General features: G+C 35.5%; 1 protein-coding gene and 1 pseudogene across 1 annotated transcript in view; both read right to left on the bottom strand.

The window, feature by feature from the left end:
- The window catches only part of LOC143544456 (wall-associated receptor kinase 2-like), a 148,401-nt gene extending 128,037 nt beyond the window's left edge, over positions 1 to 20,364 (bottom strand). Inside the window, exon 1 of the mRNA XM_077036565.1 lies at positions 19,470 to 20,364. Coding sequence (XP_076892680.1) covers positions 19,470 to 20,358 — 889 coding nt within the window. The 5' untranslated portion in view covers positions 20,359 to 20,364. The remainder of the gene's footprint in view (positions 1 to 19,469) is intronic.
- On the bottom strand, positions 16,387 to 17,703 carry LOC143544199 (wall-associated receptor kinase 1 pseudogene; annotated as a pseudogene).
- Positions 20,365 to 21,246: the final 882 nt, after the last annotated feature.

The following is a 21,246-nucleotide window of genomic DNA, read 5'->3' as shown; positions in this document are numbered from 1 at the left end:
ACTATAACTTGTTCTTGAATTTTAAGTGAATTCTTTTCTTAGGAAGAGATTCCAACTAATTACACATACTAGGAAAACCACGAATTCATAAACCCACAAATATCTATGAAGAACATCGAATTGTGAATCGATCTTTATCATCTTTTGAAATTGAATGAGTCTTTCACTTGATTCGACTAAAAATTGCAATGAAATTCCATATAATTCTTCACCCCATTTTCGTTGCATTAACTTTAACCAACGCGTCTTCAAATCGAGTGTGGGTGAAAACATAAACTCTTCAATTGAAACAATCTTGACCATCTCTATCAAGAAATGATGATAAAATTTGAAATAAATGATTTAAAATAACACTTTTGTGGTTGAAAGTTGACGTATGACTTGCTCAACTCTTGAAATAAACTGGATAAATCAATCATCATGAATTTTGCCCAACTTTTGTTCAAAAATTTTAAAAATGACCAAAATGCCCCTTATTAACCCGTCACAGTCAACATCCAAATTGACTAGAAAAATCACTTCCAAACATTCACTCATACTTGGGAAAACATCTTTCATTTCAAAAACATTATCAAAAAGTCAACGGATAAACACGAATCAAGACTTGTACCAAACCTGTCCCCTTTGACTTTTGTTAGTCAACTGCATTAAATATCCCAAAAATTCCTCCAAAATACTTGAAATATTTTACTAACACTTGATTTTTTTCATGATCACTTGCTTTTGTTGACGAGCACATGTCAGGACCTTTGCTTCATGATTATGAAAATATCGGACAAGAACACACGGAACATAAATTATCGAGACCCCTACATGTAATAGGCGCAATCAACCAAAAATAGTAAGATGCTAGAAATAGTGAATAACACCAAAGCAATTAAACTGAAAATATTTCCATATCATTAACAAGAGTAATCAATGAGGTACAATGAAAATATTAGGATTTCATGGAAAGTCGGCTCTGAATACAATGTGCGCATGTGAAAAGTGTAATCCATCAGAGATCAGAGAGGTGCCCCATCAATGTGACCTAAAATATTCTATTTATAGGCCCACCTACATTCCTTCTAGAAACCCTAATTATTAGTTATTACGAAACATAATAAAATAAAACACAAGTGTAAACAGGTCTTCGAGCATAATACTTCATTACGAGTAGGGCTCCTTAGACCTTGTAATCTTCGAGTGTGATTGGGACTTTACTTCGAGCAGACCCATACTTAGAATATTTGAATCATTCAAATATTCCTCTCATGCAAGCTTCATCTTTCCAAGCACACCAAACTTTGCTCGGATATGCTACCACGAGCAAGCATGTACTAGCTTAAATCTCTTCAACCTTCACTTAGGATTATTTGAGCATTCTAAGTATAATCAGGTACTGTAGACATGCTCGAGGTTGAAACATGCGGGGATTAAAACTTAGAACAATTTCCTAAACTCCGTACTAGTATGCTTGAGATTCCTTTTTATTACATACCTTGATCGACCCACTAAGTTGCTCATGAACTCAGTATAAGCAAAGTAACATCATGGGTATGATTAGTAGTAAACCATGCTTGATTCAAGATCATCCTTCCTTAGAAGATAAATGAAGAAGTATCCTGCTCGGATTGATATCTTGCTCGAGGAAGTATTCTTCATGCTCGAAGTGCACTAGCTTGCTCGGAATCCATACATAGACAAATCTAGGGAGGTTGAGAATATTTCAATCATTATGTAAGAGCCAATGACATGGCCCGTGTTGAGAATGCTCAGTTATGGTTGTCTTTTTGGTTGATTACGGTTGTGTTTTAGCAAAACACTACCCGTGCATTACGCAGTTTCGGGTTTTTATAGACTCGAACGTGCGTATGAACCCAGTTTATCAAAATTATCACAATTATATTAGATTTGGGTTGGATATGTGAGTGAAACCTGACCCGAACCTAGTTTTCAACCAAATACTAGCCAATTTCTTGAATCAATGAGCCAAAATCGTGTTTATACTTGATTATACCAATTTTTTCTAACCAAAACCTTGAATAAATCATAAAAACAAGTTTAATCATATCAATTTGCCTAGATTAACCTAATAATTGTAGGAACACGGATCTAGGGTTCGGATTATACCCAAATTTGACATGAAGTGGGTCGAACCAAGCCCTAGAATCGGTTTAAAACATGTAAATTAACATACCTCAGTGATTGATCGAAGGAATTGATAGATTAGGGGTGAAATTGGCCGAAAATCCCCTCAAGGGTTCATGTGGGGAGTGAGAATGACCAAAAGGGGCGGTTTTGGGTCGAAAATCCCGTCAAACACACTCATCAAGGACCGTGGTCAATTGCGCACAGCCCGCGTTGACCTAGTTTGCTCTGGGTTTTTTCGTTTTTCTATTGTTTTTCAAACCCTATACTTGTTTAACGGTCGCAATGGTTTGGAAAATTTAGGTATGCCAATTTAAAGCATAAGAACATGAGATATAATTGAAATTAAAGATAAACGATTACACGAATGGTAAATGGAAAAAACGAGCAACACAAAGAACGTCCGGCTAGTACCTAAACCTAACGGAAACTACTTGAATAATCCATGCCCTCCTCCAAACAAGGTCTGCATGTGGGCAGCCCTGTCATGAAGTTTGTTTGGGTCATTTTTTCAGCTTGGTTTCGATTAAATCGAGTATGTTCAGCTGTGAGTTGCTCGAGGTTGTTTTCTAGCTTAGCTATCCTTCAGTCCACATGATAGTATTCGAAACGTAAAGTTTCAACCTTATCATGCAGCTCTAAGTTCCGCTACTCCGCCACCATGTTGATAATGACTAAATTGTCGACTCGCTCTCGTAAGCACATGAGTTTTCGAACTAGATTTATCGGTACCTCTCATTGTCTCCCATAGTTGGACCTCCATTATCTGCTCTCCATACCAGATTATTAGGATTAGAGTGTGTGAAAAGGGATATGTCAAAGAATGAGAAATGATAGCCATTTATAGGCATACAGGAGGGCAAACACAGGGCGTGGTGACATGGATACGACCCGTGTTTATAAGTGAAATAAATGCTAGATTAAGAAAATTATACAATTGCAGAGATGATGAGCTATAGCAAATCCGGGATGACCATGGTCCATGTTGGGTTGTCTGACACGATTTTTCGAATTCTTCACATATATCGGTTGTGCTTTTGGGCGAACGGTCAAGTGTGTGCAAATTTTATGTAGCATCTGGCCCCTCGCACCACCAATATTGTCCGCTCTGCCCACGAAAAGCTCACGGATTTGTTTTTGGTTGCCCAAAACGCGTTGGTGATTGAAGAGGCAGGACATTACTTATGAACCAGTGATCTCTCTTGTCCACGGCCGATGTGGGATAGCCTAAGAGTGGGACAATGTTGTGTTTGCCAAGGGTGTTACAGACAACCCCCTTTGGACTCATCGTCCTCGATGAGGCGTGTCCCAACATCCCGAACGGCACAAGAGTGGCTTTGATACCAACTGTAACATCCGGCCCCTCGCACCACCAATATTGTCCGCTATGCCCACGAAGAGCTCACGGATTTGTTTTTGGTTACCCAAAACGCGTTGGTGATTGAAGAGGCAGGACATTACTTATGAACCAGTGATATCTCTTGTCCACGGCCGATGTGGGATAGCCAAAGAGTGGGACAATGTTGTGTTTGCCAAGGGTGTTACATTTTATCCTTAAAACGCAATAAAATTTCATTCATGAAAATCCTAGAGTTACATTACATTCCTAAAACACACATAAAAAATACATGAAAAATAAAAATAAATAGAAACCGAGTTAAGCCCGGTTAGCCCTAAATATTAGGGGTCCTAGTAAGTCTTCATGCATCTTTAACAAATAGATCAAAAGAGGCTCGGGTAGGAATCACCAAAACCTCCTCCCCCGGTTAAGTTTCCTCCAAATGGGTCCCCTCCACAGAAAGACGATGGTGGAAAGAAAACAAACCGGATAGATTGCAACTGAATTTGTTTGTTTATTTTTCGTAGTTCTATATTCATTTCTTCAATGGTTTCAGTGAGAGCAATGACCCGATTCTCATTTTGTATGAGCATCTCAATGAGCTATCAAGCAAGCTCCTGATGTTGCAGAATCATCTCAAGATTAGGATTCTTCTGCTTCAGTGGTGTCAGGATACCTGCATGTGAAGGCTCCATAGGCATTATAGAGGTTGTAATTCAGAAAAAAAATGGCTAGAAGATGTGCATAAATCACAAGGGAGTGGTGAAAAATTTATAATATGCCAAATCTTAAAAACATGGGTTGTGTTGAGTTCACCACGCCCCGGTGTTGGAAAGTTTTCTCTGAAGTTGGACAATCTGAGTTGTAAACAGTGCCAGAGTAGATCACTACGTTGAAATGTACTGAACACGGCCCGTGTTGAGGACAACACGCCCCGTGCTTTGAACAGTTTTTAAGAAATTTAATTTTTATTGAAGTTAAACAAAATATTCGTTATATTATAAACGTTAAGGGTCTGTATGTTATTTATTTAAAGTATGTTTAGGTTAAAAGTGTCATTGTAAATATGTTAGGGTTAGTATTGTAAATAGGTTATAACCGTTTCTGATGAAACGTTGCGTCGCTTGGTAGGGTTTATATACCCAAACCATTGATCAGTTTGTTGTATCGGACAAAATCATATTAATCAGAATTCGTTTATACAGTCATCTTGTTCTATATTCAATTCTTGTTATTATATCATTGTTTGATCACCAAAGTTTACAACAGTGGTATCAGATAAGTTTATCAATCATTCTGGGAAAGGCCATTAACATCACCATAAATCAATCGTCGGCGGTTATTAAGAATCGGTAAGGGGCGGACAAGGAGGATTTAATAGAATTTCTGGTTGAAATCGAATCAAGAAATTGATTCAGAACAGATTGGGGTGACTTGTTTTCATCAGATTGGCCTTAAAAACTGATTCAGAATTGACGAAATCGGCAATTGATTGGGGTTGTTAATCATCGGTAATTGAAATCGGTAACGCAATACATCAATAAAAATATAAGGTTTGATTATACTGTAGGTTTGTATTTCCGCTCTCTTAGAAGTTTTATACTGGATTGATTTTGCATCGGGGATTATCAGATTCACGAATAAAGGAATTGATAATTGTTAATTGAAGAAGTGGCCTGTTTATTTGAATTGTTAATACACTTCTTTGGAATTCTCAATTTATAATCCATAAATTAAGAAATAGGTTGTTTTGAGAAAGCAACAGATTGTTCTATATTGGTTTAAGTGCCATAAGAATTGTTGTTTTCTTTTGTTTGAAATCGGTGGGTTTGAAAAAAAGGGGGGGGGGCTGAAAGTTTCTCTTGTTTATTGGCCATCATCATCAAATATTGTTGTTTTGTTGTTGGTTGGTTTGACGAAGAAAAAAAAAGGTTAAAGTCAAAAGTAACTTTTGTTTTCTTGATAAGGAGTATAAGGAAGTTTTGAATGTACAGTTTTGTTTTTACTCAACTTCAAATATTGAAAGTTTTGAATATTGAGTAAAAGAGAAAAGGAAAGGAAACAAACGGTTAAGGTTTTTTGTCAAGGGGAATCGTGATCAACGGCGGAGAAGCGGGATTGATTGTCAACGGCAGAGAGGTGGGTTTGATTGTCAATAGCAGATTAGTGGGATTGGCATCAACAGCAGGCAGGTTTGACTTTCAACAGCGAAGCGGGTTTGATCAGATTAGGAACCAAAAGGATAACCAGGTTTTGTTTTCTTAAATCTTGTACAAGTATTATCATAGTTGATTATTACTTGTGGGAAGATAAGGAAAAGTTTTTAGTAAAAGGGTTTATTAGTTTAGAATAGAAAGTAGGCACGCACTATGGGGGACGAATCATCTAACAAAGAACCGGTTGCGATTAAGGAAGGAGGAACATCAAGGACTTTCCAATGTCCAATTCTAAATTCCACAAATTACACGATTTGGGCTGTAAGGATTCGAGCAATTTTTAATGTCCATGGAATTTGGGAAGTAGTGGAACCAAATGCGGAAATAGAAATGGAAGTGGATGAAAAGAAAAATAATATGGCAATTGCATTACTATATCAAGCACTTCCAGAAAATATGCTTTTGCAAATTGCAAATCTTACTTTAGCAAAAGATATTTGGGATGGATTAAAGGTTCGACATGTGGGGATTGATAGAGTTAAGGAAGCACGCATTGAAACACTCGAGTCAGATTTTGAATCATTAAATATGAATGTTAATGAATCACTCAATTTTATGCCAGAAAGATTAGTCAAATCACATCACAAGCAAGTAGTCTTGGGCACACTTTGGATGATAAAAGATTAGTTCGAAAGATTTTGGGGTCTGTACCAGAAAAATACATTCAGGTAGTAGCAGCGATCGAACAGTTTGCAAATCTTAACACGATGCCGTTCCAAGAAGCAGTTGGGAGATTGAAGGAATTCGAGGAATGCACTAAAAAGCAAACTAACGAGGAAGACGTATCAGGTAAACTTCTATTTACTAAAACGAATGAAAAGGAAATGGGCAAACACCATAAATGTGAGCATTGCGGTTGTGGGAACTCATATCGGGAGGGCTTTGGACATGGCCAAGGAAAAGGTCGGGGTCCGGTAGAAGTCTAGGCGATGGTCGAGTACAACAGGACAAGCGTCACATACGGTGTTACAAGTGTCATGAACTTGGGCATTACAAAAATTAATGTCCATCATGGGAAAAGGAGGAGGCGAATCTGATCCATGAGAAGGACGATGAACCAACTCTGTAATAGAAGATATTGAAGAATGAAGACCTCACTTGAACTATATTTAGTTTAAGGGGGAGTATTGAAGTTAAACAAAATATTCGTTATATTATAAACGTTGGGTCTGTATGTTATTTATTTAAAGTATGTTTAGGTTAAAAGTGTCATTGTAAATATGTTAGGGTTAGTATTGTAAATAGGTTATAACCGTTTTTGATGAAACGTTGCATCGCTTGGTAGGGTTTATATACCCAAACCATTGATCAGTTTGTTGTATCAGACACAATCATATTAATCAGATGTCGTTTATACAATCATCTTGTTCTATGTTCAATTCTTGTTATTATATCATTGTTTGATCACCAAAGTTTACAACAATTTTAACTACTAAATTTAACCTAAAAAGCTAAAAACTAAGCATAAATATTTGTCGGAGCCGATCGCTTGACTTACAGTTATGTTAATTTAATGCATGGGCCAGAGGCTAAAAACCTCAATCACAGTTTCTATGAGTTCTGCTAAGTAAAGTTTAGGTCAGTAACTATTTACCTTAAAGAGTTGTCCATATTTTTGAACAATTTCAACGGTTCCATACTCAAACACTTCCTTGATCGTGAAAGGGCCGGAACACATAGACTTCAATTTTCCAGAATATAAACGAATGTGAGAGTTGTATAGTAATTCCCGGTCGCCTGCTTTAAGTTGTTTATGACCTTTTAGATGTGTATCATGAAGTCTTTTTGTCCTTTTCTTGTAGATCCTTGAATTGTCATATGCTTGTACCTTCAGCTCATCTAGCTGTCTAGCTCGTGTAACTGTATGAATATGTTCTTCCTAGTATATGGTTTGGTCAACACAAGGTTGAGTGAGCAACACACCAGTTTAAATGTTCATATAAAATAAGTATTTGCAACAAGTCATATGAGTATAACGAATTAACCAAATGAGCAAGTATAACTGAGATGTTGAGAAGCACACAGCTATAACGACTGGCGTATGATCACACTAGACTGAGATTATGTTGGACCTCTCCGAATGCGAAAGCATATAAGCACATAAGAAAGTAAAGTATAAGTTGTCAACACATAAGACAAAGTTGCAGTTTTGTGTATAAGTATATAAGTGAAATACAATTTATGCATAAGTCCCCAAAACGTGGAAACAAGTAAAATAGGGGAATGTGGTACTAACCTCGAAAGACAAACAAAGGTGATTACAATAATAAGAATGCAGAAAAATCACACCCCTGGATGTTAAAGCCTAAAGGGAACAAAAGAGAAAATGGATACGCTAAGTAAAGTAAAAGATCGATTACAACAACTCGATAATCATTAATAATATAGTATTATAATAAAGATTTGTAATATAAAATAATTAGTTAAATTAATAAAACATATCTTGGAAAATATTACTTTTAGTTTCATAAACATATTTACATATATAGTTTACTTAATTTTTTTATATATCAAAATATTAAATTTTAAGTTATTATGTATTTATATATATGTATATATATACACACACACACACACGAACAAAACGTGAGAAAAAAAGTATTATAAAGTCGGTTTTTAATAAAATAGTTGTATTTAATTGTTATTATTAATATTATACTTAATAAATGATTTAAAAGGAAAATATATCAAAACAACAAAAATATCGGGGTGGCAGGGGGTCGAACCCGCGACCTCCACCCCATTAACAATGTGTTTAACCAGCTGGGCTACCAGCGATGCGCGTTTAGAAATGGTTTCAAATAAATAAATACACATACAGTTATAAACAATCTTGATTAAGAACCCTAACAATTTCAATTTACCCAAATCTGTTGATGTTAATCAATTTAGCCTTAGGGCTTTTGTTCAATACTATATCTCGATCATAATGCATAAACAAGATACCTCAGACGACAACTGAAGACCGTTTAATTTCTAAGTCGTCGGCCATGCTAGTTAACGAACGAGCAAGAAACGGCAAATTTAATATAATCAATTATGGGGCTATGAACGGCGACGAGTTGAGGATACTAAGAGATGAATCAATATCAGCAAACACGCTCGTTTATATAGAAATTTGTTATTAGGGTTTATACTTCGTTTGAAATTCAAAAAACGGGATAATAGATTAATGATTTGAAATTATTCAACACATTTATATCGTTTATTAGGTCAGATATATGATAAAGATGATAATTACGAGATCAATTATCATCAACAAACGAAAATTCAAAGTTCAAATCAATAGATAATGATTATGGGTACAAGAAAACTAATATGGGTCGGGTTTGGTAAACGGGTATCCAGATGGGTGAAATGGGTTAAAACCTAATTTACAATTGGAACCCTAAAGTTTGAGGATGGGTATAAAAGAAGATAAACTCTATTTTTTGGGTTAAATATGTCAAAAACTTAAAAGATATAATTATAAATAACTAAATATTAAAAAAATAATCAACTTAGCTCGATAAACGGAATTATATAAAAATAACCCGTACATTGGATTGATTCGGGTAAAAGTATAAGTTGAAAACCCGAGTTGAACAGTCTCCCCTACTTTAGGGAATTTCGTCCCGAAATTAAGGAATATTATAACAACACCATTAAATAAAAATACATAATACAGAACTTTAGATAGTTGAAGTAACGCTCCAAATGAAAATCCGATAAGGGCACTTATATACAGGATGTACCAGGGGCGTATCCACCATGTCCTTATCATCTTTTCATTTGAACAGTTATCTACACTACTTTCGGTTCTTCATTATGACAAACAACTATTCGGATTATGATTTCCATGCGAGGACTTTGGTAATTACGTATGCATCCATAATTACTTAGATCGTCGGATGGTCCACATAACTCATCCCATTGTGTGGGTTACAAAACGTTTAAGGAAAACATTATTTTTGAGGAAAAACAAAAATTTTAGGGAGTTTTAGTTATAGAATCACAAATGTATAAAACACTTCCAAAAGTTGCAGTGAATTTTACAAAGACAAGGAACTTTCCAAGACATCGCAAAAATATAAGCAATTGAAGAAAATCTCACTTATTAACAGTTAAGGGTAATAAATAAGATAGAAGTAGGCTTTAACAAATAATCTATTTAAACAAAAGGGAATTTATTCATAAGATATAAGATAAATAGTTCAAATGGAATATAGTTTAAGGCCATAAAAAGGCTTTACATTACGTAATTAAGAACAAGACAAAATAAATAAAGATAGACAAAGGGAACGTCGAAGGTCTTCACGGTCGTTGAGTAGCTTAAATGACTTGACTTGGAGAACCGTGATGAGTTGCATTCATAGAAGTAGGAGTAGTTGAGGTAGATTGATTTGGAATAGCTTAAATGGGTTGAGCTTGCATAACAGGGGCTTGAGTATATTAGGCTTTGTACACTTGAGCTTGCGGATGCGGGGTCTGATAAAGTTGGGTTAAGTAAGATTGACCTGAATTGATGGGAGGAGCTTGCAGGACATGAGGTGGTTGGGTTTGAACTTGGTGAGCATGGGTCAAGTAGTAGGGTGTAGTCACGGTTTGGGCTTGATGGGCATGGATAAGTTAAGGACACATATTACGAAGATGGTTTGGGTCTCCACAATGATAGCAAACACGGGTATTAGAAGCACCAGGTTGAGCACATGAGGTGGCTTGTGTATTGGGCGGGATAAGAAAAGTGTTAGCAAGGTGACCATAAAGGTTGCATTGGGTGCATAGTCAGCAAGGGGTTTGAGGAGAGTGATGAAACTTACACTTAGCACATAGGAGATGAGGACCAAGGTAAGTCTTCTTGTTTGGGGTAGTTTGGCTTTGGTTAAGAGGAGGTTGGTTATTGGGTTGGTTAACAGCATAGGCTTTACGCTTGTTGTTGTGATAACTGTTACGGTGATCGTTGTTGGAAGCAGGCTTGGGTTCGGCTTTAGCATCAGAGGATGAGTCGGTTTTGGTCTTGTCGGGATTAGGCCTGGAATCCTTGCGAGACAAGGTTCCATCCATAACATGACTATCAGTGAGGGAAGCAGCTAGGTCCATGGCCTCACCGATGGTTAAGGGATCACGACTCATCACAACATTACGGAAAATGATTGGTAAACCGCGAATGTATTTCTGAATGTCGCGGTTGTCGGGGGTTACAAGGTGATGTACGATTCGGCTAAGTTCACGGAAACGGTTCGAGTAGGTAGAGTTATCCCCACCAACTTGTTTGAGTTCCCAAAACTCAGTCTCTAATCTTTGCAGTTCATGTTCCAGGCAGAACTCCTTCTTCATTGCCTTTTTAAGTTCTTCCCAAGGCATGGATACGACCAAGTCAGACCCTTGGTCAGTCCTCAAAGCATTCCACCTTGTGACAGCTCGGCCCTCGAACTTGCTCAAGGCGAACTTAGTCCGTTTGGCGTCCGGACATTCACAGTGGATGAAAACATTCTCCATTTCTTCAAACCATTGCAGCAAGGCGGTGGCATTTTCCTCATCACGAAACTATGGGGGTTTGGTGCTCAAAAAGTTATGGAAATCATAGTTATTTGGTGCGGACGAGGAGGCAGATCCGTTGGAGTTGAGGCTTTCGATCTGAGTGACTATCATGGGCATTGCAACAGCGAATTCTTTTGTGATCCTAGCAGCCAAATGGCGAATGCGTGAACCAGATGAGCGTTGACGACGTTGGTTTCTTAAAGACGACATTCTATATGGACAAAAATTAAGGATTTATAAGTTTAAGGATAAGTTGAGGAAATCATTCAAATAATAGAAGGTAAGTTGTTTTATGATAACTTAGCTCTTATGAATAGAGGATATTATGAGGAATAAAAGTAAAAGATTGTAAAGTAAGGGGGTGCATTGCGTAAATATTTATGAGTTGATGTGGTAAAAAGTTTAATGTGTGATATCTAGAGGAGGTTAGTTTAAAAAAATTAAAATTTTGTTGATTAAGTTACTTTACAATAAACTAACGAAACATAAATTGTGTGTTGGCCTCCCATGAGCTTTCCATGGCAGTTTGAATGGCCCAACGAAACTAACGAATAAAACAACTGATTTTGACATCCCATGAGCGTTACATGACATTTTAACTGTCACAACTAATTAACGAATTTAAAATGCGATGAAGTTTGTTGGTCCGATGAGCGTTACATGGCGTTTTAACCGACCAAACTAAATAACGAACAATCAAAGTAAAAATTGGGTAGTTGGAGTATCTCGTGAATCACCACATATGATGACTCAAACAAAAACATAAAACAAAGTGAGAAATGAATAGTAGGAGTGCCCATTGACTCCGTGGATTTTTCACCCAATTAACCATTTAAAATAACGTAAAAACCATAATCAAAAGGTTACCGAATTTAAGTCACGAACCACCATGAATTCAGTTTAAAAAAATATTATAAGGAATGCAACCACTAATGTGGTCACGGTTGATAGCTTAGGATGTCGGTCATATGGCATTATGGGTGTCGCTCGGGTCCAGAGGGTTGAGTACTGTGGTCAGGCCATCACCTAGGTAAGGAATAGTGTCTTACCTTTGGTTCTTCGAACCGTTTTGCCAGTACCCAACTCACAGTTTCTCTCCCCTTTTCATTTGTGGTAGGGACATGCCACATAATCTAGCCCTAAGGTGAACAAGCGAAACAACAGGTGTCTTAAGGAATTTCCTGAAAATAAAAGCAATCTAATTTTTGAAAAGTTTTCTTTGAATTTTGAGGCATAGCCTCAGAGTTTGTGTTTGTGTGTGAATAACCATACAATAGATAATAATTATCTAAGAAAGGTGTAAACAATTTAAATTTGAACACATAAAGGTAAACAGATAAGCACGTATGGGGCTCCTAAACATGTTACTATGGCACTACTAACGACCTATCTTAAACCTTCGCTCTGATACCAATCTGTCACACCCCAACCTAGGGCGGAAATGCCGGGGCATGAACTTATTTCCACAACTCTCAAGGTTACTATCATTCATTATTAAAAGTTTCGATATCTATTAAATAAATTTCTAAATAACAATTATCCATACCAAATCCAAATAAATAAGTACATATATTAATCAATAACAACATGTCTCATTAATTTTTCTTCTAGCATAAATCTTTAAGTAATCTTGTACTTCAGTTACTTCACATCAAATGATAACCTGCATATGCGTTGAAAATAGAATGGTTTTGTCAACACAAGGTTGAGTGAGCAACACACAGTTTAAATGTTCATATAAAATAAGTATTTGCAACAACCCATATGAGTATAACAAATTAACCAAATGAGCAAGAATAATTGAGATGTCTAGAAGCACACAGCTATAACGACTGGCGTATGATCATACTAGACTAAGATTATGTTGGACCTCTCCGAATGCGAAAGCATATAAGCACATAAACAAGTAAAGTATAAGTTGTCAACACATAAGACAAAGTTGCAGTTTTGTGCAAAAGTATATAAGTGAAATACAATTTACACATATGTCCCCAAAACATGGAAAACAAGTAAAATTGGGGAATGTGGTACTCACCTCGATAGACGAACAAAGGTGATTACGATAATAAGAATGCGGAAAAATCATACGCGCGGATATTAAAGCCTAAAGAGGAACAAAAGAGAAAATGGATACGCTAAGTAAAGTATAAGATCGATTACAACAAATCGATAACCATTAATAATATACTATTATAAATAAAGATTTGTTATATAAAATAATTAGTTAAATTAATAAAACATATCTTGGAAAATATTATTTTTAGTTTCATAAACATATTTACATATATAGTTTACTTGATTTATATATATATCAAAATATTAAATTTTAAGTTATTTTCTCTCTCTCTCTCTCTATATATATATATATATATACACGAACAAAACGTGAGAGAAACAAGTATTATAAAGTCAGTTTTTAATAAAATAGTTTTATTTAATGGTTATTATTAATATTATACTTAATAAATGATTTAAAAGGAATATATCAAAACAACAAAAATATCGGGGTGGCAGGGGGTCGAACCCGCGACCTCCGCCCCATTAACAATGTGTTTAACCAGCTGGGCTACCAGCGATGCGCATTTAGAAATGGTTTCAAATAAATAAATACACATACAGTTATAAACAATCTTGATTAAGAACCCTAACAATTTCAATTTACCAAAATCTGTCAATGTTAATCAATTTAGCCTTAGGGCTTTTGTTCAATACTATATCTCAGCATAATGCATAAACAACATACCTTAGACGACAACTAAAGACTGTTTAATTGCTCCCACAATCGCCGACCATGCTAGTTAACGAACGAGCAAGAAACGGCAAAGTTAATATAATTAGTTATGGGGCTATGAACGGCGACGAGTTGAGGATACTAAGAGATGAATCAATTGCAGCAAACACGCTCGTTTATATAGAAATTAGTTGTTAGGGCTTATACTTCGTTTGAAATTCAAAAAACGGGATAATAGATTAATGATTTGAAATTATTCAACACGTTTATATCGTTTATTAGGTCAGATATATGATAAAGATGATAATTACGAGATCAATTATCATCAACAAACGAAAATTCAAAGTTCAAATCAATAGATAATGATTATGGGTACAAGAAAACTAATATGGGTCGGGTTTGGTAAACGGGTATCCAGATGGGTGAAATGGGTTAAAACCTAATTTACAATTGGAACCCTAAAGTTTGAGGATGGGTATAAAATAAGATAAACTCTATTATTTGGGTTAAATATGTCAAAAACTTAAAAGATATAATTATAAATAACTAAATATTAAAAAAATAATCAACTTAGCTCGATAAACGGAATTATATAAAAATAACCCGTACATTGGATTGATTCGGGTAAAAGTATAAGATGGGATGAAACAGAAAACCGAATATGGCATGGTGATTGAAGCTGAGGTTTGTTGAGAGGCCATTGGTTATGGTAGTGGTTGAGAATGGATGAGAATTCTTTAGGATCGAAGCACCATTTTCCCCACGGTGGGCACCAAATTGTTTTGGTCAAAAATCAATTTTAAGGATAATGTAACCAAAATAGTTTTGTGAGGTAGAGTGCTTGAATGTCAATGGTGATTGTGAGAGCTAAAAGAAAGGTAAACACGGAGATTTGTTACAAGGAAAATCCCTTGATCAATAGAGGATCGCCGTCAATAAAAACCCTGGGTGGTGACAATTCTCTCCCGCCACTTTTATTAAAAAACAAAGTGTTTAGTACAATGCCAAAGCTATAGCATGTATTAATGATGAACATGTAGAGAGAAAGCTAAGTTAACGACCAGATTAAGATGTCTATTAACTCTGCTATAGCATCTTAAATATACAAAGATAACAAAGTAACAACTAATATGATTTTCTTGGTCAACATAGCCCACTCTTCCACTAGCCGTTTGAGCTTGAGCACGGCTTCTTCAACAACTCCACTAGTGAAATATTAGGGTAGACTTGGTTATTAGTTGTTTACTTTCTTAAAACAACAATAATATACGGAGAACAATCATTGGTAACCATTATTAGTATTGAGGATCCTTAACCCTATGGGGATTCATGATACACACTAAGGATACTTGATCCAAAATATATATTAGGATAACATATCCACAATACAAAAAATCTGGGCCTAACACAAAGATCAATGTTTGAAGAAACAACAAATGTCAACGGGAAACTTCGCCTTCCAGAAGAGCATATCACAACCGGAAACATCTTTTTCCTATCCCATAATCTGCCGTCTCTGTATAGTAGAGTGTAACTAATAGTAGTTTATAAAAAACAATTTGCGTCCCCTAATTTTAGCATTTCCTCCTTAATCTAGCATCCTCCTAATATTTGTAGTGTTTACACAAAGATCAATGTTTGAAGAAACAACAAACGTCAACGGGCAACTTCGCCTTCCAGAAGAGCATAACCGGAAACATCTTTTTCCTATCCCATAATCTGCCTTCTCTGTATAGCAAAGTGTAACTTATAGTCGTTCAAAAAAAAACAATTTGCGTCCCCTAATGTTAGCATTTTCCTCCATAATCTATCATCTTCCTAATATTTGTAGTGTTAACAAACGAGCACCCGCCAATTTTAGGGCCAATCTTTCCTCAATTGTCATCCAGTTGAACTTCTTGACAAATTTTGGGAGCCCAAGTTCTGTTCAATACATGCTAAGTTTACAGTGGAAAGAGGAATTTGTTGGTATAAGAGCAAGGTAAACAGGAACAGGCAGCAAGCGATTCACTAATATTTTATTAAAATTGAAGTGCATATATATCAGAGAACCTAGGGCCTCTTAAACAGATAAAAAAAACATAATAATAAGGAACGACTCTACCATAAGACTCCCTAAACCTTAACAACTAAGCCAAACACCTTTTATAATTCAAAATAAATCAAAATGCATTAGGTAAACTAGGAGATGCACATGCATGGAATATGCACAAGTGAAGCATATGATGCTGCGAGTTCCGATTATATTTTATCAGAGTTAAGGTGACTGGGACTCTAGGAGAAATTAATGTGGAGATGGAGTTTGAGACAACTTTTAGATGATTGGAGGATGGAACCACTACGTTTGTTTCTATACGGAATTATTGTTTTGCATATTTTTCTCTTAATATCCCAAAATCATCGATTTCTAAAACCAAAATAATTTCCTGTTTTTCAAAATTTTTACGAACCTAAATATGTCCTTTGCAAAAAATTAAACATAACAAATGTATCATTCCTAATACCAACGACATAATGCTCACACATTCGATATTATAAGAAGCATCAACAAAGCTAACGTGGATTATTTTTTCAAGAACCATATCTGTAATCCCTGAATATGATTCCCATTCGTTAGTACTATTCATTAATGGGACGTCGTAAAGGTCCGATTGCTCAACTTCTAGGACTAGACTCGTAGTCTCATTACTTGTTGGCTGTTATACCCAAGGATGAGTTGTGAACTTTCTCAAGCCCTCTAGCTCCATTGCTACCTCTTTCATTGTAGGTCTATCATCGCTTACGAAACTAAGGCATCTCTTTACAAGATTAACTACTGCTTGTAACTGTTCAAAAGTCCCTTCATGCAAAATTCTAGGTTCAACAATTTCAAATAAGCGGTTGTCTTTAACTGAATTAACAAAATATGTAGCTAGGCTCTTTTCTTTGTTGGTTCTATCAACTCCAATGGCTTTTTTTCCTGTCATGAGTTCTGCAAGGACTACTCCAAAGCTATATACATCACTTTACTCGGTTAGTTGGCTTGAGTTAAAGTATTCCGGATCCAAGTAGCCAAGCGTACCTTGAATAAGAGTAGGCCCTTCTTCGTGATCTAATGGGACTAACCTTGATGCACCAAAATCTGAAAATTTTGCTGTGTAGTTATCATCTAATAGTATGTTGGTTGACTTGACATCTCTGTGTACAATTGGTATTGTAATTTCTGAATGAAGGTACCCAAGTGCACTTGCCGCTTCGGTGGCTACTCTTAGTCGATTTTCCTAAGATAACCAATTCACTCCACCCGGCCTATGATGAATATGATGGAAAAGAGTGTTATTGGAGATAAATTCATAAACTAGTACCGGGACTTCCTCTTCCAAGCAACAACCCAAAAGCTTTACCACATTTCGATGAATGACTTGAGTAAGCATCAAGACTTCATTGATGAATTTCTCTGCTTGGCTCTCATCTACAACTTTAGACTTCTTTAATGCAGCTACACGTTTATCTGGTAAAATACCCTTGTACACTACACCATAGCCACCTTTCCCAATAATTTGATCTTGAGAATAATTATTAGTTGTTTTTCTAAGTTGTTCTATGCTAAACAAAGTCATTAATTTAGGAGATCCTTGAGATTTGATCTTTTGTTTCAACAATACACCCCCATTTTGCTCAAAGAATTTTTCTCGGAGCCTTATTAACTTCCTCCTCCTAACACCAAAGCAAATCCCCGCTATTCCAGATACTGTTGCCAAGATGCTTGATACAGTTACTACAAATGTGCATCAATATGAGCAAACATTTTAATTAGTTGTTGTTTCGAAATCAACATGTTAAACATAGCTATTTTCAAGTTTAGAGTAGTGGACAATATAAATCTGTTCATATTAGCATGGAAGAGTTGCCTATAATTAATATCACGGTCATTGTATCATTTTTCTTACATCCATTTAGTGTATAAGCATCACCAGATCCTGACTTACAAGTACAGCTATAATTCCCTGCGGTATTCTTGCAAATACCATGACAAGGGTACGTTCCAAGATCACTGCACTCATCGATGTCTAACAAGAGGAAATTTGACAACTAGTTAAAACACAAGGCAACAAAATTTAGATAAATAAAAGAGCAAATCATACAAATCATCCTTGTAGACTTGTTGTTTACGAATATCTTCTCCTAACCTTTTGTTTTCAACCTTGGTTTTTCTAACATCAAACTTAACATGTTAAATCTTGTCATTTGACCCCTTAAAATTTGGTAGGTAGCTTTGTTTTCTTTGAAAATTTGTTTTTAATTATGCTTTATTGAAATAGTATTGTTATACTTATATCCTAAAGAGTATATTGCATTAATGGTATGTGTGGTAATGTTATAGTATATTTTGTTTTCATAATCAACATCTAATTTATATTAAATTTCTATAAAAAAGGAAATTAGATTTGCGGTAAATCTATGCTCTCCGTAATCAAGATCTAAACTGCTACTACCTAAAAAAGAAACACCATTGATTTCATTTGTGATCTAAACACTTGAGGCGTTTATTTTGGGGTTCTATCATTTGAACATGGGCAAAGGTTAAATGTAAAAAGGGAGAGAAAAATAAGAAGTATGTTATGGCAAAACAATGAAAATAAAATAAAATTGTAAATGAATCAAGAAAAAGAAAATTATAAGTCAAAATATAAATAAGAAAAGTAAAAAACTGAAATGTTTCTTCCATCATTCCCGTTAAAAGAAAACCAGACAAAAATGGCACAATGAAGAAAATAAACAAAAAACACAATGATAAATAAAAAAAAGACACAATAGATCGTAAAATATAATGCAAAGCCGAGAAAAAAATATAACACAATATTGAGTAATATAACACAATCTCAAGAAAAAAAGACATGATTTCAAGAAAAAAAAAGACACAATTAATGACGAAAATAAATAAAAAAACACAATAATCTTTTTCCTCAACAATTGTTTTTTATTTTTAATTATGATTTTGCTTATTAAATTTTTTACGGGGTCCTTCTTGTGGCTATAAATCTTTACATTTCTGTTTCCATTTCTTGTATAACTAGATCCTTGAACATGAGTCATGTTCATAGTTAGAGATAATGACCAAGTTGTCCATTTAATATGTTAATGTTTACAAAATGTCCATCTTAAAGCTCACCAACCCGATTACTTATTAATCAATATTCATAGGAATTTTACTAACCCGTTTCTAACACGTGGCATAAAACCATTGGGTCGCTAGTTTTATTTTATAAATCGCCAGTACCGATAGGATTATTTAGGCGTCCAACGAGATTTGTTTTGACGTCAGACGAGATTTTTTGCACAATTATCATAATCTGGTTGGTTAAAACACCCGCCTAGTATTAAAAAGTGATCAAGTGTATCCTAATTGACAAGGCCCACCCAAAGGGTGGTTGACATACATAGGTTCACTATCCCGAGATGCCCACAACTGTTAAGAAAAAATAATATATATTTTATATATAATCTGTTAATTAGTGTTGTGATTTCTATTTAAAATGACAGGCTCACATACCTTGACAGCCTGGATGAAGATAGGGGTTACCCTCGTAACCTTCATTGCATTTACAACGATACCCGCCACCTTCTACGTTATAGCATGAACTGTTTTCTTTGCATTCGTTAACCACCTCAGCAGCGCAACTCCCATTTGGTGCGATTACCCAATCAAGCAAGATGGCAATAGTGGACTCGATCCTATTCACAATGTCCAGACGATCAGTTGATAAATCATCGACACTACTAAACTGAAAATTGCCTTCCTCAACAAGAAAGCCATAGCCACATTTGTTGAAGGACCAAACATCTGAGTGGTTTTGTAAGCTGCCAAGTACAACATTGTAATATGTGAGACCCTTGGGTAAAGATATTTGACAACAACCGGCTCCTGAGCATTGCCCATGAGACACATTAGGTGGTTGTTGACATAGTCCAAAACAACCACTAGTAAAGTCGTCTTCCTTTGCCCCTGTAATCAAAGCAAATTCGTCACAACCAATGACCATGAACCTGTTCTTTTCTGAGAATTTGAATACTTTTGGAGTCCCTAAGGTAGTCCATGACGTAAATTCATCATCTGACATATTCCTTTGGTCGTAGCATCTGTAAGAAACTTGGGTGAAGATGCGCATCTCTGAATCGGAAATGTTGTATATTCGGATGTTGTTTTTTTCTTCTCCCAGAAACAACTTTGGGATTTCATTATTAGAAGTGTTGCAAGTAAGGTTAAACTTATGATCTAGGTAACAATCTGTGCCTATACCGAAAGGGTAAGGAATGGTAATGTTCCCGCAATGGGTTAGACAATCTGGTTTTGCTGTGTTGTTTGTGACGGCACCTTGAAAGTTTCCCAGGGCCATTGTAAGAGGAAGTGCAAAAAGAAAAAAGAAGAAATGAAGAAGCATTTTTAATGTATCTCTCTATTATTGTGTGTGTGTTACCAACACTTCTGTTATCAATATATAGAATGGCTGCAAGAAAGTGTTGGACCCCCTTGGTATTATTATTTGTTAGTGTCGGTGTTCTTTTGGTTTTACATTGACCGACTGAGCTTCGATGACTTTGGTTTTAATTTGTTTGGTTGACGTTGCTGTCTAGAGGAGACTATTAAAAAGTCGTGATAATAAATAACGAAAAAAGATTCCCTTGGTACCAATTCCCAAATTAATATATAGTTATCATGAAATATCTTATTGTTTGGTTAAAATCTTGTTTAAGTTGGGGGTTCTCGTCAAGTGTCACATACTCATAACAATATGTGCCATACGTGTTTTACTAACTATAACATGTCTTGTGGTGTTATTTGATTGTATGGCATAATTCTAAGAAAGACTTTGGTTGACATTGTAGTCTAGCTTGAGTAGAGTATTAAAATCTAGTGAGAATAATTATGAAAAAGATTCCCATTCGATGACTTTGGATCTCTATTCTCTATCATGAAACTTCTTTGATGGTGTTCTTTTGTTTTACGTTGACCAAGTCGAACTTGTGCTATTGCTTTATATTTGATGGTGAACATGATGCATCTAACATAGACTAAGGTTGACCTTGTCGTTTACGGGAGACTTTGAAAGTTTCTTGAAATAACAGCAAAAAGATACTGGTGGTTCCAAATAAATCTTTATCATGGGGCATATGAGCTTTTCTTTTTCTTGCCGAGTTCACTTAATTAAACGAAGGAAACGAATTTTCCATTCTTTTTCTTTCTTTTCTATTCCTTTTATTTCCCTTTCTTTTCATTCAATTTTCTTTTCTTTCCCTTCTTTTAATTCTTTTCATTTTAAGGAAAAAAC

The sequence above is a fragment of the Bidens hawaiensis genome, unplaced genomic scaffold, assembly GCF_021521415.1.
Source record: "Bidens hawaiensis isolate Kalapana, Puna unplaced genomic scaffold, B.hawaiensis_p1.1 tig00000888_1, whole genome shotgun sequence".
NCBI classification, from domain to species: Eukaryota; Viridiplantae; Streptophyta; class Magnoliopsida; order Asterales; family Asteraceae; genus Bidens; species Bidens hawaiensis.
This window is presented reverse-complemented; position numbering and strand designations above follow the sequence as displayed.